This window comes from Cucurbita moschata, unplaced genomic scaffold, assembly GCF_002738365.1.
Source record: "Cucurbita moschata cultivar Rifu unplaced genomic scaffold, Cmos_1.0 Cmo_Scf00016, whole genome shotgun sequence".
Taxonomy (NCBI): Eukaryota; Viridiplantae; Streptophyta; class Magnoliopsida; order Cucurbitales; family Cucurbitaceae; genus Cucurbita; species Cucurbita moschata.
The window spans coordinates 646,986-667,736 of NW_019268532.1; the positions used below are offsets into that span (position 1 = coordinate 646,986).

At 37.8% G+C, this 20,751-nt stretch overlaps 5 protein-coding genes across 9 annotated transcripts in view; 2 read left to right on the forward strand and 3 right to left on the reverse strand.

Moving 5' to 3' along the window:
- LOC111454348 overlaps positions 1 to 1,972 on the forward strand; it is a 15,406-nt gene extending 13,434 nt beyond the window's left edge. The window contains exons 7-8 of the mRNA XM_023095805.1: positions 1,140 to 1,284; positions 1,461 to 1,972. Coding sequence (XP_022951573.1) covers positions 1,140 to 1,284; positions 1,461 to 1,584 — 269 coding nt within the window. The 3' untranslated portion in view covers positions 1,585 to 1,972. The remainder of the gene's footprint in view (positions 1 to 1,139; positions 1,285 to 1,460) is intronic.
- A 1,592-nt stretch (positions 1,973 to 3,564) lies between these two features.
- LOC111454347 (protein GrpE-like) lies at positions 3,565 to 6,696 on the reverse strand. 2 transcript variants are annotated; one of them, XM_023095803.1, is made up of 3 exons: positions 6,352 to 6,696; positions 4,496 to 4,999; positions 3,565 to 4,018 (listed from the first exon to the last, which is right to left on the reverse strand). In XM_023095803.1, the coding sequence occupies exons 1-3, from the start codon at positions 6,580 to 6,582 to the stop codon at positions 3,803 to 3,805; spliced, it is 951 nt and encodes a 316-aa protein (XP_022951571.1). In that variant the 5' UTR covers positions 6,583 to 6,696; the 3' UTR covers positions 3,565 to 3,802. The 2 variants fall into 2 exon arrangements, with proteins under 2 accessions (XP_022951571.1, XP_022951572.1); XM_023095804.1 differs by having other exon boundaries at positions 4,496 to 4,996; positions 6,352 to 6,689.
- A 445-nt stretch (positions 6,697 to 7,141) lies between these two features.
- Positions 7,142 to 11,536, reverse strand: LOC111454341 (auxin response factor 17-like). Of its 3 annotated transcripts, none has more exons than XM_023095795.1 (4): positions 11,435 to 11,536; positions 10,221 to 11,313; positions 8,438 to 9,132; positions 7,142 to 7,480 (listed from the first exon to the last, which is right to left on the reverse strand). In XM_023095795.1, the coding sequence occupies exons 2-3, from the start codon at positions 11,253 to 11,255 to the stop codon at positions 8,515 to 8,517; spliced, it is 1,653 nt and encodes a 550-aa protein (XP_022951563.1). In that variant the 5' UTR covers positions 11,256 to 11,313; positions 11,435 to 11,536; the 3' UTR covers positions 7,142 to 7,480; positions 8,438 to 8,514. The 3 variants fall into 3 exon arrangements, with proteins under 3 accessions (XP_022951563.1, XP_022951564.1, XP_022951562.1); XM_023095796.1 differs by having other exon boundaries at positions 10,221 to 11,053; positions 11,225 to 11,536; XM_023095794.1 differs by having other exon boundaries at positions 10,221 to 11,536.
- Positions 11,537 to 12,791: 1,255 nt separating this feature from the next.
- On the reverse strand, positions 12,792 to 15,627 carry LOC111454343 (probable eukaryotic translation initiation factor 5-1). Of its 2 annotated transcripts, none has more exons than XM_023095797.1 (2): positions 15,471 to 15,627; positions 12,792 to 14,722 (listed from the first exon to the last, which is right to left on the reverse strand). In XM_023095797.1, the coding sequence occupies exon 2, from the start codon at positions 14,406 to 14,408 to the stop codon at positions 13,068 to 13,070; it is 1,341 nt and encodes a 446-aa protein (XP_022951565.1). In that variant the 5' UTR covers positions 14,409 to 14,722; positions 15,471 to 15,627; the 3' UTR covers positions 12,792 to 13,067. The 2 variants fall into 2 exon arrangements, with proteins under 2 accessions (XP_022951565.1, XP_022951566.1); XM_023095798.1 differs by having other exon boundaries at positions 12,792 to 14,718; positions 15,471 to 15,604.
- A 1,759-nt stretch (positions 15,628 to 17,386) lies between these two features.
- Positions 17,387 to 19,570, forward strand: LOC111454349 (pollen-specific protein C13-like). Its single transcript, XM_023095806.1, has 2 exons — positions 17,387 to 17,659; positions 19,069 to 19,570. Exons 1-2 carry the CDS (start codon positions 17,506 to 17,508, stop codon positions 19,392 to 19,394), a joined length of 480 nt encoding a protein of 159 aa, XP_022951574.1. The 5' UTR covers positions 17,387 to 17,505; the 3' UTR covers positions 19,395 to 19,570.
- The last annotated feature ends 1,181 nt before the right edge of the window (positions 19,571 to 20,751 follow it).

Sequence of the window (20,751 nt, forward strand, 5' to 3'; positions counted from 1 at the left end):
TTAAAAAAAAAAAAAAAAAAAAGACCACTTTGATGGTTCATGATTCCTCCCCACTTCTATAAGTAACTTTTAGTTTTAGCTCTCTGTCTTCCTTACCCCAAATTAGGAACCCTTATATATATATATATATATATATAAACACTTTCTCCACTTTTGTTTGAAAATCAAAGCAACAAAAAGAAAGGGAAGCATGATGAAAAAGAAAGAAAGGAAGGAAGGGTTGTTGTGTTGTTAATCTTATATTATAAGTGGACAGAATCTTTCATTTTCTAACTACTTTCTTCTTTAAACATAATACTTTCTCAAAACAATCATACCATATAACCTACCTAAACTACTTTCCCTATCTATTTATAAAAAATTCAAATGGGTGTCGGGGTTAAACTAGTCAAATTAGTTATAATTGCTGAGATCTCACATCAGTTGGAGAGGGAAACACTACACGGATTGAAGAGAGGAACAGTGCTAGTAAGAACGCTGAGCCCCAAATGGGGTAGATTATAAGATCTCACGTCGATTGAAGAGGGGAATGAGTGTTAGCAAGTACGCTCGACCTTGAAGAGAGGTGGATTGTGAAATCTCACTTTAGTTGGAGAGGGGAATGAAGACTAGTGAGGACGAAGGAGGTGGATTGTGAGATCCCACATTGATTGGAGAGGGAAACGAGTGCCCACGAGGACGCTGGACCTCAAAGAGGGTAGATTGTTAGATCTCACATTGATCGAAGAGGGTAACCGTGCATGCGTGCACACAAAGACAAAGGCTCGTAGAGGTGATTCTTTTGTTTTTGTTTTTAAAATTTTTGTATGAACTTGACAGATGAGAAGGCTGTTGATTCTGACTCTTTGTGCGTTTCCCCAACTCATCAATCTTCTCAGTCATTTTTGTGCATGCCAAACATTTATGATGAATATTTAGACAACCACTTTTATCAAAGGAATGATGATTCACGTAGCCCCCCTCCCTAATATTCTAGGCACCTCCTTCCCCCAAATACCTTATTTTATTGCCTTCAAACCCAAAACCCATCACTGTTTTAATCATTTAACTATGTTCCACTAATCATAGGCCTTGCAGAAACCCACTGCTCAGTGCCCACATCAGTTTTTTTTCTAATGAACTCCAACTCTGCGCACCAGCTGTTCGACGAAATGCCTCAAAGAACTATTTTGCACTCAAGGCTGGTTTTTCAACCAAGTTTGTGGGCTATGGGATGTGGATGGTCCAAGATGTTGTACACAGCTTCATTCCAGCAACTACTTTTGGTGTATGCCAAATTGACAAGTGAGTTTTTTTGTTCTTTTTCTTTTTATAAATGAAAAAAAAAGGTTATGGAGTTCGGCTACAAAATTGGGTGATGGGTCAGAGCCGAGGGTGGAATGAGTAGAAGGAATCATAAACCGTACAAAAAAGTAGGCTGTTTGAACTTGGAAACCCATTAAATCTTTTGCTTTTGTTAGGCTGTTTGTAGGGCCAAATTATGAGAGGTTTCTGTTTCTGATTTGGAGTGGATGGGGGCTTGAAGGGCGTAGGCCCAGAGGAGAGCCGCAAGCAATCATTGCTTGTTTTGGATGCTGCGGCTGAGAGGCTGTGTTCTTTCTGTTCTGAGTTTGATGGACTTTCATGGTGGGAAGAAGAGAGAAAAGAAAAGAAAAAAGTTGGTTTTAGTTTAAATGCCACTGATCAAAAGGTGATTGCCGGCGCAGCAATTGCATAACTATGAATTTAAAGGGGGAAAAGTAGAAACCCCCATATTGTTTAAAGGGTTTAATGTTTGATGCTCAAATTATTGATCTAATGATGATATTTTTTAGAACGTCGGAATCATTGGTAATGCAACAAGTTCGGGGAACAGCAAGTTGAATCAAAAGTTTGAGAGTGTAGTTATAGCATCGTTCATTGCGTACGAAATTTGAAATTGTGTCGGAGTGTCGAATTGTATGCTAAAAGAACAAAGTGTGCACGGTGTCAATAGGGGGTCGGGTGGGTGGGCAATGGAATGGATAGATATTAATATGGGTGGTTGGGGTTTGACATGTGCTCCCTAGAGGAGAAAAACTATAAGATCCCACGTTGGTTAGGGAGTAAAACAAAGCAGTGTAAAGACATTGGACTCCGAAGGGTAAGTTGGGGGGAGTAGAATGAAGCATTGTAAGGACGTTGGACTCCGAAGGGTTAATTGGGGAGTAGAATGAAGTATTGTAAGAACGTTGGGCCCGAAAAGGAGGTGGATTGTGAGATCCCACTTCGATTGATGAGTAGAATGAAACATTCTTTATAATGATTTAGAAACCTCTCCTGAGCTGAGCCGGCCACGTTGAGGGGACATTGTGTTTTTACTGTAGTGTTATGTAGGTTAATGGTTGGTCCTTTTGGTATGGGCGGCCATGTCTGAAACATCAAAGCTGACAGTTTTTGTTTTCTACAAAAACCAAGCCCAAAGTGTCAGATGAGTTTTATTTCTTTTTCCTTTTCTTTTTTCTTTTATTCAGCGGCTGCCGGATTAGGCTGCGCCGCTGCCATCCGCCGCACAAAGTAGCCCACCGCCGCCCACTTCTCCAATCATTATTACCACAACGTCTGTCTCTCTCTCTAAAGGTGTTTTGTAAATAAATGCGTTCGTACATATTTGGATTTTATTTTAATTACATATACATTTCTAATTTATGTCAATAGATTTATAGATTATTAAATCAATTTGAAATGAAATCATATAATTAAGATAATAATTAATTCTTATTTATTCAATTGAATTATATTTAGATTTACCCATAAATGATTTTATTTAAATGAGAAAGAAAAAAGTTGTTTCAAAATTTTCAAAATTCAACTTTAAAAATTAATATTTCATCCTGTAAAATGAATGAGAAAAAGATTAGCAGAGTGCCTAATTGAATTGGTTGGATCATTTAGGAATAAGGTTTAATTCCTAAGCATACATCACTGCACTTACACTTGATACTTATAAGTATACATCACTGTGCAGTTCCACTTGACACTTGTAAGCATACATCACTGCACTTCCACTCGACACTTATCATGATAATAAACGGCTCATCTCGTCACTGCACTTCCACTTGACACTTATCGTGATGATAAATGGCTCATCTCGTCACTGCACTTCCACTTGGCACTTATCGTGATGATAAACGGCTCATCTCGTCATTGCACTTCCACTTGACACTTATCGTGATGATAAACAGCTCATCTTGTCACTGCACTTCCACTTGGCACTTATCGTGATGATAAACGGCTCATCTCGTCACTGCACTTCCACTTGACACTTATCGTGATGATAAACGGCTCATCTTGTCGTGATCTCTTGAATTCTCAAAATTTTTGTCACTCCATCTCCACAAGAGAAGAGAACCGCTCTTGCAATTGGGTCGTTGCGATTACAAGTTGAATATCTAATTGTCTAGACGATAATGATAATATCTTGTACCCTCTACTTTTCCTAAGAGCTCATATCGACGAGAAGGTTTTAGATATTTTAAAACTTTAGAATAAACTTGAAAATTATTTATAGGTTAAATTACCAATTGAATTCTTCAAATCCGCATCTATTTGGTAATCTAAGAAAGTTTGCATAAATGAAATCTTTAACCCAATTGTTCCCTTTATCACGTGTATAAAACAGAAGTGAAATGGAGAGCGAGTTCTTCCAATGCCCTCCATAAAATGGTATGAATCAGAAGCCTAGTTGAAATGGGAAGTTCATGAGATAAATTTACAACATGGTGCTGGATTACGACAACAAATCCGATGCTTCTATATCAACCCGAAAAATGGCGTTGCATAATTAGTGTTCGTCTACTCTAGCAGTAGCAGTTGCAGGATGCTCGGTTGGTTTCTCGGAGTTGGTTGTGGGGGAATTCTTCTTACCTGGACCTTTTGATACTTTTACTCTTGCTGGTCTCAGAAGTCGTTCTCCGAGCAGAAACCCGCGTCGTAATTCTTGAATGATGATCCCTTCCTTGATCTCTTGCGACTCCTCTCGAGCTACAGCCTCATGTAACTGCAACCAAAGAAATATTTTACCATATTTTACCATCATCGGTAAAAGATAGCAATCTCTTATTAATAGGAACCAGAAACCTCCACAATGGTCCGATGTTGTCCACCTTGAGAATAAACTCTCATGGCTTTACTTTTGGTTCCCCAAAAGGTCTCATACCAATGAAGATGCATTCCATACTTATAAACCCACGATCAACCCCTTAATTAGCGGACATGAGACTCCTCTCCCAACAATCATCAACACTTACTACTCATCAGACAAATTAGTTTCCAATCACTGATATACTCGACATGAATTACTTGCAAAGAACACCCACCCAAGTATAAAGAATGAGAAAATAAATACTTTTTATGTTCTAATCTTCCTAGTAAGAGAAGAAAAACTAGCAAGCATGAAGAACATGCATCAATCAAACAGACAATTTTGTAGATTGAAATGAAGGTATCAAATTTTAGACAGAAGATTTTGACTTACCGAGGGATCAAATGGCCTTCCTACTGCGGCAACAGCAGAGATGCGCCAGCTCCTCAGCACCTCCACAAATTGTTTGTATATACCCTGGTAGCTTACATCAATTTTCTTCTCCTTGTCAGTTTGAGGAACAATTTGTTGTCTGGCTTTCTCAAAACTGTCGATCATTGGTAATAGATTCTCAATAACCTCTTTTTGGGCATTGTTCTTCACGGTAAGTCTTTCTTTTTCTGATCTTTTCCTAAAATTATCAAAATCAGCTTGTAAACGTATATAGTTCTCTTTTCCAGATGTTATCTCGGCCGACGTATTCGACACTTTCTGAAATAACCCGTCCTTCTCCCTTTCGAAAATTTTTAGTTTCGCTTCAACTTTAGAAATAGTCTTTTGATCTCCATCGAGAAACGCTTCTCGGTATATGTTGATGAGGGCCTGTAAACTCAATCCATGAAGCTCATCTCCTGCTTTATTCCCATCTTCTCCATCATCCTCTTCTTTATTTACCTTTTTTCATGGGAGGGGCAACCAACAACAACATCAAATGAGCGAATTAAAAAAAAAGTAACTAACTTCATCATCCTGCAATGAATTGAACATCTAAAACAGATCTCTGAGTAAGTTGTAAAATAACAAATCATATAAGCAAAAGGGATTCAAGTGGATCAGTGTGCTAAATCCCTTTAACCATTGAGATGCTACTTATAACTTTTAAGCCTAACAAGAAAATGAAGAGTATGCATACCATAAAGAGAAGAACGCAATGAGAATCCTCCAAAAACTTCCACAGATGCTTTCTATTTCATTTCTCCATTACTTTCTTGAGTTGAGATAAAGATTTTCAAACAATTAGAGTAAGCTATGCACACTTGTTTCACTTACAAAGTACAAGAATGAAGAAAATGTTAAATCCTTACACTCTAAAGAAAGTGAAGAAATGGGTTATTAGTTCCTACATTTCAGGAATGTAGGCGTGAGATCCCACGTCGGTCGGTTGGGGAGAACGAAACATTCTTTATAACGGTGTGGGAACCTTTCCCTAGCAGACGCATTTTAAAATCTTGAGGGGAAGCAAGAAAGGGAAAGCCCAAAGAGGACAATATCGGCTAGCGGTGGACCTGAATCGTCACAAATGGTATCAGAGCTAGACAAGAGCAATGTGCCAGCGAGAAGGCTGAGCCTCGAAGGGGAGTGGACACAAGACAGTGTGCCAGCAAGGACGCTGGGCCTTGAAGGGGGGTGGATTGTGAGATCCCACATCGGTTGGAGAGGAGAACGAAGAATTCTTTATAAGGGTGTGGAAACCTCTTCCTAGCAAACGCGTTTTTAGAAAACTTTTGAGTGGAAGCAAGAAAAGGAAAGCCCCAAACAGGACAATATCAGCTAGCAATGGCTCGGGCCATTACAGATTGAGTTTTTTTTTTTTAGCCAAAATGGATGGCAATCAAACCTTCCATTTAAGGAATGCCAAGTTTTGACACGAAAATCGACTTAAACCACCAGCTTATCAAAACCACCAGTCTTTTCTATGTAGAAAATGAAAAACTCTTTCACCTCAAATTTCAGTAATCCAGTCAGTGTCACTAAGGGTTGGCCATAGCAGCAAAGATCACCATCCAGCACTGAGAAAATAGGAATTCGAAATTCCAAAAATGCATTTAAAGAATCCTTACAATAAACACGCAGAATAAGCGAACGTTTCCATCTCAAACAATCGCAACTCAAATCCAGCAAAACATCCACACGTAAAAGACTAAAATAACAATACGACAGAGAAATAAAAGTACGCAGAAATTCGAAAAATGAGAACAACAAGAACTGTAATCAATCAAAGCAACAAATAAAAGGAGAGTTCAACGTACATTGGGAACAGAATCTTGAGCAGAAAAACACGGTAAGAATGAACGTCTAACCGGAGAAGAATGGGAGGCGGGAGAGAAACTTAATAATGGGTAACAATGACGAGAGCGATGGCGAGGATTATGAAGAAAACAAAGAGACGGTGTAACAAGGGATGTGGATTCTATGGCTTTGGAGGAAGTAGAAGGGCGAGGAGAGAAGAGAGTGTAATTAGAGAGAGCCAAAGCCGCCATTGACAAAAATTACGAAGAGAAGATGAAGCTCAAACTCAGTGAAGGAATGCCTCCGGTTCTTAGCCTTCGTCTTCGTCTTCCTCTTCCTTCTCCGAGTTTCTGGACATTTCGTTTTAGTTGAGCCCTAGGCCCGAATTCCGACCCGACCCGACCCGAGTTATTGGACAACGCTAATCAAATTCTACACTTTTATTTACAATTTTTAAATCTAGTTTTTTTTTTTTTTTTTTTTTTTGTATTGTATTGTATTGGGAGAGTCGAGTCAAAACTCAGTTTTAATCTCAATTCAACATCACAAAACTTGAATTTAAAAATCAGGTGCGGAAGAGACGAGATAACTCAAAATCTTATCCGAATCCGATATCGATCTCAAATGACGCGGTCAAAAGATTCAGAGGGTTATCTAGCTAAGGTAAGGAGCTTTGTATTGCAGCTACACCACTTCGTCGTGGTCTCATTTACTGAACTTCGCACTAGTACTTCTTACATGACTAGGATAGGATTCTCAACGATGAGCGACTATGATATTCAACGATTAAATTCTCTACAACGACAATGAGCTACTACTCAACAACGACCAAGAATTTCTAACTACAATGGCGAGCGGGTTAGTTCAATTTGAAACACTTTTCCCACCAAGCCCATCAAGAGAATTAGCTCTTTGACAAATCATGTCTCAACCATCCACACTAAAGAAGAGGCCTAAAAATGGTTCAACAATCTCCAAAGCTTACAAACATCTAAAGCAAACTCAAGCAACTGAGTATCCAAACGTCAGCAAAAATTCAGAATCCAAGACCTTTGAGGCCATCAATCTAAACACGAACTACCATTGACAAACTATCTACTGCCAATGTTCATATTGTAGTCAGCTTCCTGCCTGCCCTGCCCCAAGTACCTAGGACAAGAGGGAAAACAAAATAGTCCATCAACATCAACACATACATTTAGATATGAATTGCCTTTTCATGAAGCCCAAACATGAATTTTTAAGTGTTTGAAATGACTAACCATCTAAATAAACACTGATTATCGTATCATTACAGGGCACTATCAAACATTTCATTCTATTCCAAGTCTAGGTTAATATTTGACAAGTGTAACCGCTCCTAACAGCTCAAACTCATTGCTAGTATATATGTTCATTTTTGGCCGGTTACGTATCGCTGTCAACCTCACAGTTTTAAAACGCATCTACTAGGAAGAGGTTTCCACACCCTCATAAGAAATTATTCGTTCCCCTCTCCAACCGATGTGGGATTTCACAATCCACCTCTCTTGGGGGCCTAGCATCTACTAGGGAGAGGTTTCCACACTCTCATAAGAAATGATTCGTTCCCCTCTCCAACCGATGTGGGATCTCATAATCCACCCCCTCTTGGGGGCCTGGCGTCCTCACTGGCACACCGCCCAGTATTTAGCTCTGATACCATTTGTAATAGTACAAGCCCACCGTTAGTAGATATTGTCCATTTTCACCCATTACGTACTGCCGTTAGCCTCACGGTTTTAAAATACATATGCTAGGGAGAGGTTTCCATACCTTTATAAGGAATACTTGGTTCCCCTCTCCTAACAACGTGGAATCTCATAACAAAACAGACAGAGTTCGACAACCATTTGATAGAGTTTAATGAAAGAGGCATGCAAAGGGCAAAAAGAATGTAAATATGTTAGAATAGAAGAATTAGTATCATAGTAAGTAACAAAGAATAATATTCGACATCACCATATATACTTTGACCTATTCATGAAGTGACTAATTTCTATTCATATGACTTCAAAATTCAAAACGAACACTTCTGTTCACAAAATTCAGCAATGCCAAAGTATAAAGGATATGAGACATGCGTACCTGTATACAGCTACTTCCTTCTACACCCAGCTCCCAGTCTAGCACACGACAAGAAAGTTTGTACGGATCAAAGAAGATCATGCGGACTGATTAGGATTCTTGCCACCATCATTAGTGCTAACACCATTTTCAAGTCCATTTTCAACTGGCGGATTCATATAGATGACTTGACCAAACAACTGAATTGAATTTACTCCAGCTTTAGCTGAGTTGCAGCAGTTCTGGTTCTCAGCAGTTCCTGTGGCAAAGGAAAGAACACTAGCCTGACTATCAGGCGACAAGGTATCAAACTGCACACTACCAATAAGGAGGTCAGTAGACACCATTTGCATCTTCTTCGCAGCATTCAGCTCGCTCATGGAACTTTCATCACATGTTAGTGGGGTCATTTCTTTACATGGGTTGAATAACCTAGATTCACAGAATAACTTTTGCCTGGCTCCCTGCATGCCAGCAGGAAAAGAGTTGAGATTCAACAATGATGGGTTGAATTGTTCCATTGTTGAATCAACGAAATTCATCAGAGGTGAAAACAGCTCTGCTTCACCATTCAGCATCCCAGATTTCGGGAGACCTCTAAACTTCTTTGCTGGGTGAAGAGGAGGTTGTATTGGAGGAGTGGGCGTAGCTAGTTCAACTTCCCAAGGGCTCACGTACTTAGCACTCTGCAGAGTATCAATTTCATCCCATGTAACCTAAGACATAAAAAAGGCAATAACATGAAAACAACAACAATAATAATAATAGCAAATGCTGGTAAAGAGAAAGCAACAGATAGAGCAGAGATAGCTAAAGTTCCAAGTTTTGCACTTGCAGAAAAGTCATCCCATTTGCATTCTTTTATTGTCCAAGAGCATTTTTGTCAGATCAACCATATTAATACAAAACACCCAGCAACTGAAACAAACGCCAAACTATCCAACACCAAATAATCCCCTGACTGCTGCTTACATGATACATGTTCGTCATTAAGAGAAAAGATACTCACCTAAGTTACAACTCCAGTTCTTTAACTTAGAATTAGGATAAACTTGCAGACTACTAATAAGAAAAGAGATATTGTGTAATAGACGAATCTCACCACTAGAAGATATTGTCCGCTTTGGCCGGTTACTTATCGCCGTTAGTCTCACCGTTTTAAAGCACAGGGAGAGGTTTCCACACCCTTACAAGAAATGTTTCATTCCCCTCTCCAACCGATGTGAGATCTCACAATCCATCCCTTTGAGGGCCGAGTGTCCTCGCTGGCACACTATCTGGTGTCTGACTCTAATACCATTTGTAAACGGCCAAACCCACTACTAGCAGATATTGTCCACTTTGGCCTGTTACGTATCGCCGTCAACCTCACGGTTTTAAAATGAGTCTGCTAGGGAGAGGTTTCCACACTTTTATAAGAAATGTTTCGTTCCCCTCTCCAACCAAGGTGGGATCTCACTCATCGTTAAAAATATAAGCATATTTCAAGGGGGGAACCAACATACCATCCCTAATGAAATTACCTAGAGTGAGTGACTCTACTACTTCTTTCGTTTCTTTGTGTTTTTTTCTCTCCCTCGATAAGAAACAGAGAATTCAATATAAATCCTAAAAGTATGTGTATAACGTCATAGATCCAATCCAATTTCTCATCACTGATTTGTCACGTTGAGATTAAAAACAGAAACTAAATACAAGCAAAACGATCAATAAACTCAGACAATCAAACGAAGCAAGATTCAATACACATTCAAAAGTAGATATGATAGTTGCTATGCATACGGAATTAGAGACAAAGGTCTACCTCAAGCATACGCCATGGAGAACCCATCCAAGGTCCGTGCTCAGGAACAGATGCTGAGGTTACAGTCCCTTGATACCATGTCATCTTCGAATACTCGGTCTCCATGGCCATTTTCACTCTTGTTCCAGAATACCACTGATAATTCTTCGATTCATTCACCTTCTCGACTTGAACAACAAATTCCGACCGACCAGCCCTAGGATAATAAACCAATTCGAATGGCTTAAATTGCGCGGCCAATTCCGCAGCGTTGGCAACTGCCTCGGCCGGCAGCTTCCCAATATTCCTCCGGGAGAAAACTTTTGTTCCTCCATCGCCAGAACAATTCTCCTCTAAACTGCATCTTGCTCCACCATTCTGGCTATTCCACCGGCCGCAATCACCGCCTGCGATAGCCCTTGTGATAGAGGTTGAGGCACGACGAATGCCAACGAACATATCCCCTCTAAGATTCTTCGCGAAAACGACGGAATCACCGGCAATCAGCTTCTTATGATTAACGAACTTACTCCACCCAGTAGTGAGCAAATGCCGCCTCGGCGTCCCACGGTAAATGTGACGAAAATTCCAAACAACTCCATGAACATCAGTAATCGACAAATTCTGCACCGGCGGATCAGCCTGGTAGTTCAAGGGAGGAAAAACAGAATCCGCACAGCACCGCGGCACAGAAAATCCACCGCCATTATTAGCATCAGAAGACGTAAGAATCTTAGCAAACGACTCAATCTTATCCCTCTCCCCGCCATTATCATCACAACGACCAAATCGGGAAACCACAACAGACTCATCCCGACCAGGCCGAATGGGATGAAGATTCAACTTAATGCAGACTTCATCAGAAAGAGAATCGGCATGAAAATCAGTGCCAGTAACGAGACATTTAGTGGCGGGATTAGAAAAAACAGACTGAGATAGTGATGGTATGTATGTAGCTTGCTCGACATGTCCTTGTACGAAATAGTAAACCTCAGAACCGACAGTGTGAATATGGACAGACTTACCAGCAAAAGCCTGCCAAAGTTGTCGGTCCATGCTGCCGGAATCGGACCGGCGGTGATCGAACAGTAGAACGAAGAACAGGAAATTCTTCCTAGGGCAAGAAAAAGAAAAGAGAACAAAGACTGTAAGGAATCGAGATTGAAAAGAAAGAAAAAAAAAAGAGAAGTGAAATGGAAATTGCTGTCAGTTAGGGTTTGTTCTTGATCTTATACGAGAATCTGAGAGAGATATCAGTGAAGAACTTTGACTGTCTCCATCGTCTTCTTCCTCTTCTCTCTCTCTCTCTTCAAAATGTCCGTGATCTTTTGGAGAGAGAGAGAATGGCCCATTGGGTCGGAAAAACAGGAACCGGCAAGGAGAGAAGAACAGACTTAACGTAACAGAACGCCTCGAAAATCGAGTTGAAATTACGGTTTTGCCCCGACAGTAACTGAATGTCTGTATTTTGTTAACTGTGCTTTGTGGAAACGCTATTTTCCACTCTTCCCGCGGATTTTCTTGCTTTTTCAAAATAATAATAATAAATTAATTAGCTTCTAATATTTAATTTTTACAAATTCAGTATTTATTTTTTTTATTAAAAAAAATTGTATTTTCAAGATACATAATAATTATAGATAAGATTAGTGTTAAAAGAAATAAGAAATATTGTCCATTATTAGTATAAAATTATATATATCTCAATTTTTATTTATTTTGTATAGTTTTCAAAATTTCAAATTAATTCTCTAACGTTCAATTAATTTAATATTAATTTATTTTTCAAGGGATTAAAATTAAATTAACTAATTGTTGAAACTAATTTCATTTTTACAAAAATTGAGCCACATGAAATTAAAAATTTATATGACTCTATTAAGACATAAAATTTCTACCTCTAAACTTTAATCTTAATTAGTTTAAATATTATATATATATAATAAAATTATATTTATACCTCTATGCTCGCTTTAATATAAAATATTAGATCTGCCCTCTCGAACCTTCCCTAGTATCTTTCAGTAGGCGCATTTTAAAACTTCGAGAAGAAACTCGAAAGGGAAATGATATGAGCCAAGAGACATCAATCATACAAAAGATATTTCAATTCATAAGAAGAATGAAGTTTCGTGTTAATTTAGCGCTTATGTTGTATTTGTAAGTAAGTAGACTTGGAAAAATATAGTAAATGTTGTATTTGTAAGTAAGTAGACTTGGAAAAATATAGTAAAAATAGTATTTGTACTCTTCTTTAGCCAATGGCTCCGTAAAAGAAGTATTTGTGCTCTTTGGCTATACAGGAAAAGAAGTATTTGTAAGCCACTTTTGCAATTCTATATAATATAGGTGGCATGTTGAATCATTCAAATTCGACATGATCAATCTTTGCTTGTGGAGTAATTCGAATCTCAAACAATATTCTTGCTTTGAGATATTCGATCAACAGAGTAATCCGAATTTTACTCTCCTTATAGTGATATCTCCGTATCAGACAAATTAAAAAAAAACATCTACTAGCAATCAGATGAGATTATAATAGCCGTATGAATATTCCAGAAAAACTAGAAAACTAGAAAGCTCCAGAAAAACTAGAAAACTAGAAAGCTCGTTGATATAGATATGTCATAGTAGAAATGTAGAAGGAAAATGAGGCACAGGGAGCGGACTATTAAAGGAAGCACACAATATCGTTGTTCGCACACAGCGGATACCATCAGAACAAGGAAATGAGAAAGACAGACGACATAGAACACGCCAACAAGGAACAAAACAAGCTGATCCAACGACGACAACACTTATTATTCCAGACAAGACAGTGACTTGCTCATGACTGCTAAAACTAGAACAGCAAGAGTAACAACATTCTTACTCTTCTTCGGTCTCGGACTCGGACTCGGCGTTCTGGAGCCATTCGATGAACGGCTTTACATGATTCCAGACTGGAGAACTTTTGTTAGCACCAACCACGCCCCTCTGGTACCACTCTAATACAAATTCCTCCTCGATCAGGTTGCTGTCGTATAGCGATTTCAGAACCAGAGCAACCTCCTTAGCAGCCTCCGAACTCGTGTTGAGACAGAAAGATTCAATGGCACGCAATAGAGCTATCTGTGATCCCTCCAGAGCAACAGCTGCAGCCAAGAAGTTCTTCTTCTTCATCACCTCCTTTGAGAAGCCTTTTCCAACGCCATCAAAAAGAGCCTCAACTAAGGCATTCACGATCTCCTGGGGAGTTCCAGAAAGCGATTCCAAAAATGATTTGAGGTTGGCAGCGGAGGAACCTTTCTTCAAATAATCTTTGATCTCGTTGACAAGAGCAACATGGGGAGACACTCCATTTCCGTTCTTGTTTCCGTTGATCGAAGACTTCTCATGTTCAGAGGGCTTTTTAGACGACGTAGTTTCTTCGGTAGACAGCATGACCATATCAGCAGTGACTGCACTCAACTGCTCCTGAATACGCTGCTTAGCTGCCTCTAAAGATGTGTCTGTTTGCCACTGCACATCGTCGTCATCATCATCAACTACTTCGTCCTTACCACTAGCATGGATAGGAACTGGGGAATGATCGTCATCCGAGCCATTATTCTTCTTCTTGCTTGGCACTTTAGTAACAGTTTCCTTTGAATTACCACTCGTGCTTTTCTTCTTCACCAAATCCTTCTTTAGTTTCTTCTGCTCCTCATCAGCAGCCTCGCCCTCCTTAAGTCTTTCCTTCTCAGCCCGCCTCATAGCTTTCTTGTCTTTTGATCCCTTCTTCTGTTCAGGAGGATTCTTGAGTATAAATGTTGTGATTTTATCCCTCATGTCAACATCAGATATATATCCACAAGCAGCACATTTCATAGTGATCATCTGCGTCTTCGTGATGATAATCTCAGTTTCGGGGTTACCACATCCGTAGCATTGAACATACTTCTTGATAAAGTTTTCGAGCAGACCAGCCAGCTTGGCTGTATCGTGTGCACCATTTACAAGAGAAGTCCCAGTTTTCTCATCGAATTTGGACTGTGCACCAAGCTCACATCCAAAGTACTTGGTAGTGTAAGAAGCAGGCCTGCCCAAGGCTTTTGCAATTTCCACCATGTTAACCACATTGGTCTTAATGCCATTACCTCTACCTTCAATTTTAGTAACCATCCTAGGCATCTTATACCTATAGAAGGCATCGTCACGGTTTGAGGCACCAATATTCTGCAACGCCATGTTAAAACACAAAAACGGCAGTACTGGTTAGAAAAGATAGATATCAGCAGTGGTATCTTCAAGATGCCCTGTTGTTCTTTGAGCAGCTGGACAAGGCTACCACCCGCGGGCTGTTACTATGACCACCAGGCAACTCAAGATGCATGCAGCCAATAGTCTCAGCGCAGCTGTACTTTTTCCTAGACGTAGGACAATACTCTCCAAGCAATCCAATCGATGACAAAAAGAGAGTGGCCCGTTCAGACATAAAAGGAGTCTCAAACTTAACGCTCTCCACTTTGAACTACACAACAGCAGACCAGAAGGCCAACTTCCTGTGGATTAAGAACAAATAATTATGCTCGATTCTCATGAACTTAAACGTTGACAGTGAACATAAAACATCATCATTCAAGCGCAAGTTAAAGTGCACAAATATCATTTAACAGCTGATTTCTACCTTTGGTATAGAAAACTGAACCGTACAACAGCAGATTTATTGATCTCAATGGAGTAATCTTTAAATGCAGCAATGAAAACATAAACAAAATTGCAGTTCGCTTTAAATAAAGTTAGATTTTAGAAGATGCAAAAAATAACACAATCAGCCACAAAATATAAGTCAATCTACCTTAAAACTTGACAATCCATCCAATACACAACTGACGAGATTCAACGCATGAAAATACTAGATGGAGAATAATAAAATCGAATTCGCAGAGAAGATTCAATCAGCTTTACATGAATATCCAATCTACGGAGACAATCATAATTTTCAATTACGATCATCGAGAGATGAAATAAAAAAGAACATCCAAAACAAACGAGAAACAGGCAACTAAATCCACAGATCTGAACACGACGCAGCAAAAAACTTACAATTCCCATCAGAAATCAATAAGCGGAGAACCGATCGTGAGGATATCATTGAATCAAAGGCGTATCAACTTATATAATCAATTACAGCAAAACAAAAATAACAAACTCAAAACATGAGTAAAATCTGAGGCCGAAATAGAAACTAGAAACAACAATGAAGTTGGATTAACAAACAAATTACAACATAGGAAATTATCGTCTTACAGTGTTAGGCTGTCGTGATAAGAGAAGGAAAAACAAACTGATCCTGAAGCTCTGGCTCTTGATTTCGCGGTGACGAAGATGCCGATGGGATTCTGTTGGGCAGAAGGAACGCCTTTTATACACACTCAAATCAATGGTAGAACGAAAACCCTACACGTCACCAATTAGGGCAACTTTAAAAAGATTTAAATATTTTCACTAACCGACCGGAGGCGCAATCAAACCCCAAAGTTCGTCATATTTACGCCTTTGTCCTCCCCAGTCGCTATTACTATTGTCCTTTTACGATTCTCAATTATTATGAAATAAATTTCAAAATTATGGTAGATCCCAATATGGTAATTTTGAGAAACCCGGAGGGTATAAATGGAAAATAAAAATTTTAAAAATATTGGCGGGATTATCATAATTAGGTGTGACTTCAAAAGTTACCATTTAAAACAAACGTTAAATTATATAAAAACCGACCTTTTTCAATTATGCCCCTAAAATTTGAAGAAATTAAAATTAAAATTTATTTTTTAAAAAATACCTTTTTTTTTCTTACATTATCATTTATATAAATTGTTTTTAAAAATTTTATTAAATATTTATATTTATATTTAATTATTTTATAAAATAGAAAATTATTGCACCAAATACAACCTACTTTAAAGATTTGTAATTTTTAATAAATAATTTCCAATATTTCATAAGCATTTTAAACATATTTATTATACAAAATAATTTATAATTTAAAACTATTTTTTCAAAATTGTTTAAAGCATTTTGTTTTGTTTCAAATTATAAAAATGATGACTTAATAATTATCAAGTTAAAACATATTAAATTAATAAAAATAAAAATATTCTTAAAATTTTTAAAATTTTAAGTTTAATATATATAATATTTATACCGTCATTGCTTCTTCTCCGAGAAAAGAAGTTCACGACCCGTAGGCCTTCTACCTCCACACAGCATTGCTTCGTCAGGTTTTCGCCCATTGCGGAAAATTCCTCACTGCTACCTCCCGTAGGAGTATGGGTTGCGTCTCAGTCCCGGACTTCCGCCAACGAAAAACTCACATTGGATTTAGGGATAATCAAGCTCGAACCGATGACTTCCGCCACGTCAATACGACGCTATCGCTAAGTTATATCCCTTCCAAGCAGTCCTGGAGGACCACCTCGGCTCCTCTCTTCTCGAGAATCCATACATTCCTTATTAGTATATGGACATCTATCTCTCGAGCACACGTTTAGGTTTCGTGTTTAGTGCCAACCGTTGAGGTTGGAACCCTGAGCAGACTGCCGGTGATAAGCCAAAAGAAGGTGAGGGTGACACCTTACAAATTTCATTAATACCCTTTTAACTTTTTTTAAAATTTTTAAAAATACTATAAAATTTTAAAAGTAATATTTACCCCTTTATTTTTATTGGAAAATGCTTTCTTTTTATAATTATTCTATGGATAAAAATTACATCATCAATTATTTTTAAACTTTTTAATTTATTTTTAAAAATTTATAAATATTTTTAAAACGTGATATTAATTATAAAACTATTTTAAAAAATAAATTAAGGATATTTTTAATTTTTTTTATAAAAGATTTAAGGTATTAATGGAACTTTTATTAACTCGTTCCATACAAAAAGACAAATTTACCCTCATTTACTCAATCACCCAAGCACTTCTCATGTGACCACCGACAGGACCGATTTGTAACTGAAAACCTGTGCTCTTTCTTCTACAACAGCACAGTTTTCTATTTCCCTGCAACCGTCATTTTTAAGCCAACACGTGTTCAAATTTAAACGTGTCGTGTTTTCATTCGTCAGATTTTAGAGGTAGTATTGTTCTTACATGGTTCATCGACACGGTCAAAAAACTCTACGCGGTTTAAATTTTTACACCGCGATTCCAGCATGTCCCCGCGTCAATTGGTTAAGGCCTTCACTTTACTCTTCATTATTAAAAACCTTACGCTTCATTTTCCCTTTGTCAGTTTTCATCTTCCTTTCCCATTTCTCTGATTTTCTCGAAGAAATCAAATCCATGGCGCGATTTGTGATTCTCTTTGCTCTCTGTGTGCTTCCCGCACTCGTCGCCGCTACCCGCCCCGTCAGGACTCCGTTTGTTGTTCGTGGTAAAGTCTACTGTGATACTTGTCTTGCCGGCTTCGAAACCTCCGCCACTACCTACATTCCCGGTATCTTCTTTCTCTCTATGCTTTGTTGTTGTTGATCGTTGAAATATCACCGATCTTTTCCGGATTTTGCTTTGATTTCGTTGTTTTTGTGCGAGATGCGTAGTGGTTGATGAATGTGGATGTATTTTGTTGTTGTCTGCTTCGTGTTCCTTCTAGATCTCTGTTGTAGTGAGAGGTTCTGTTGGTTAGTGGTTTGCTTGCTAGTTTTATGGAGTATGAGATTGATTTGTTGTGGATTTGGTGTCTCGATCTTGACTACTGTCTGATGCCATGTGGAATAAGCCACGTTTAACTATTATGGATTAATTTAGTCCTAATTCTCATGTTTGGTGCGTGTATTTTTTTAATCGAGGCCTGATCTGGAGCTTAAGTTAGTCAATGGCTCTTGCTGGTTGTGAGAAACGGGATTTATTTTTGTTTATTAAGATTTGATTACTTTATTCTCTATCTACATCGTGCACAACTTTTATTTTAAGCATTAATTTTAAACATGTTCGCTTACACTAATATTCTTTCCATTGATTCTGTATTTAAAGTTTCTGATTCCATTTGACGTCGAGTGTCTATCTGGATAAACGTCTCTAATTCCATTCCAATTACATCAGGTTTCTGTCTCGTGTTCCATCTGCTATGTGGAATCTGGATAGTGATTTAGTTTTCTCTTGTTGTTCTTCTTCTTCGTATGTGATTCTCTCCCTTGTTCAAAATAACATCCATTGCTCATGATCCCCTTTTCCGTCATTGTTCGTGTCCTAAGAATATGAATAGAAGATTAAATAAGCCTAACCTATCAGTTTAAGCTCAAGCTTTTAGGTCTTGAAATAATTTAAAATGGTTGCAGGGTAAAGGGTCTTGGGTTTGACCTATTTAGTGTCTTCTTCTTTTCTTTTCTTTTCTTCTCGATTTGTTAGTTCTTGGGCAAATTTTCTTGCCCATAATGGTTAGACTAAGGTTCTTAGGATATCAACACCCAAATTCATTTCTAATTACTGAATTGTGTAAAATTAGGGAACTAAGTACAAACTTGAGCTAATTTCAAATAGAAAGGCAACTGAAATATAGTCAACTGAAATATAGCCCACATCCACCAAGGAGCTAACTAATCTGAATGTCTGTCTTGCACAATATAATCAAACGCTCTGTCTTTTGCATCATGGTTAGGAGCTAACTAATCTGAATGTCTATCTTGCACAATATAATCAAACGCTCTGTCTTTTGCATCATGGTTTAGTGGGTTGGATTAATGTATTTTTGTATTAAATCATCACCAAATCCCTATCTTGATTTGGTTTAGGATATAAATTTAATCTACATAGTTATATATGTAGGTTATCTGATATTGTAGAGATTTGAGAGGTGCTTAGTTCACGGATATAAACTTCTCTCTCAATTATGCAATTTCCTTGTAGGTGCTAAGGTCAAAATCGAATGCAAGAACAGGAACACCATGGAACTTCTCTACAGCCAAGAGGCCACAACAGACTCCACTGGTTCTTACTCACTCTTAGTCAACGAGGACCACGAGGACCAAGTTTGTGATGCTTTGCTAATCAGCAGCCCTGAGAAGGAGTGCTCGGCAGTATCTGAAGGCCGTGACCGTGCCCGTGTGATCCTCACCCGCTTCAATGGCATTGCCTCATACGACCGTTACGTCAATGCCATGGGATTTGCAAGAGATGAAGCTTTGGCTGGCTGCAACCAAGTCCTCAGCCAATACCAGGACATCGAAGATTAGATCTGGCTTTAGTTCCAGCAATTACTTAGCTGTACGTCTGGAGGTATATTTATTCAGCTTATGCTAATACAGTCTATATACGCTTTATCTACATGGATACTTAAAAATGCTTTAAAATTATTAGTAATGATATGTTTATTCACTTTATTATAATCCACACCCTACAAACCGTGTTTGTAAACGTAGGCTCCAAAAGTCCACTTTGTTATCTGGTTACGGCCCATATCGAATAAGTTTGTGGGCCTGTGAGGCCCAACCCATTTTAAAACCCCAATTAATAAATATTATATTAATTCCAATTTCAAATTCAGGCTTTTTATTTATTTATTTATTTATTTACATCAAGTGCAAAATATCTATACATTCAATAAAATAAATGAATTAAAGCATAATATTGAGTTTGAGTTATTGTTAAATTTAACTCATCTTGCATTCATAAATATTTATATTTTCTAAGTTTCTGAATATGGGTCGGATTCATATTCTTATAATAATTATGTTGAGAAAAATAAAACAGCGATCCTCCAAAATTGACCTCGATATTAATTGACTAGAGGAAACTCAAAGTCCTATTCGTACCCGATCTTAGTCTCGGATGACGCAGTTAGAAGGTTTGGAGGGTGAACTACCACCGGTTCTCCAAATACCATGTGAACCTTCCAATAAATGTGGCTTTTAAAATATGCCTTTTTATATTAAATAAATATATCTCTTTAAATTCATCATAAAACTTTGTATTTTAGTTAATATTAGAAAAAGAAAAAATAAAATTTATAACAGTGAAATTTGGACATTGTAACTTGAAATATATTTTATATATATATATATAAACCCATAATGTATATAAATTAAAATAAAACAAATGGGAATAATAATAATAATACCATATATAATTGGCTTAAATTCGAGTCAAAAAAGGCCAACTTTTGAGCTATTTGGGTAATTTTGACCGAACGGCTGCCCCAACCTCACCCGACTTGATCAGAAGAATATGAAAGAGCATATTCTTGATCACACGTGTTCAGATACACCTACCCAATTTTTCATTGCCTACAATAATAATAATAATAATAATAATAATAATAATAATAATAATAATAATAATAATAACTTGACTGGTTTAAAAGGCACGTGATTTTTGCTTCCGGTCTAACTTTAAACCGGTCCCACGTGCCATTTTGGCAGTGTCCGCTTCCGGTTTACTTCCATTTAGGTTAGGTAACGTTGTTGGTTTGTTATCAAACCCGAGCTTTAAAGCAACCGCACCGGTCCTAACTCCCACCCAATTTTTATTATTATTTTTATATATATATAAAAAAAAAAAAAAACTCACACCCACATGAATAAATTATTTATT

Excerpts from the sequence above, each read along its gene's own strand:
- LOC111454349 (XM_023095806.1), top strand. The coding sequence starts at position 17,506 with ATGGCGCGATTTGTGATTCTCTTTGCTCTCTGTGTGCTTCCCGCACTC. Across the intron at positions 17,660-19,068 it reads CGCCACTACCTACATTCCCG|GTGCTAAGGTCAAAATCGAA; the intron begins GTATCTTCTTTC and ends ATTTCCTTGTAG.
- LOC111454341 (XM_023095795.1), bottom strand. The coding sequence starts at position 11,255 with ATGGACCGACAACTTTGGCAGGCTTTTGCTGGTAAGTCTGTCCATATT. Across the intron at positions 9,133-10,220 it reads CTCCATGGCGTATGCTTGAG|GTTACATGGGATGAAATTGA; the intron begins GTAGACCTTTGT and ends TTTATGTCTTAG.
- LOC111454347 (XM_023095803.1), bottom strand. The coding sequence starts at position 6,582 with ATGGCGGCTTTGGCTCTCTCTAATTACACTCTCTTCTCTCCTCGCCCT. Across the intron at positions 5,000-6,351 it reads CTCAAGATTCTGTTCCCAAT|AAGGTAAATAAAGAAGAGGA; the intron begins GTACGTTGAACT and ends CTCCCATGAAAA. Across the intron at positions 4,019-4,495 it reads GAAGGCCATTTGATCCCTCG|TTACATGAGGCTGTAGCTCG; the intron begins GTAAGTCAAAAT and ends CTTTGGTTGCAG.
- LOC111454343 (XM_023095797.1), bottom strand. The coding sequence starts at position 14,408 with ATGGCGTTGCAGAATATTGGTGCCTCAAACCGTGACGATGCCTTCTAT.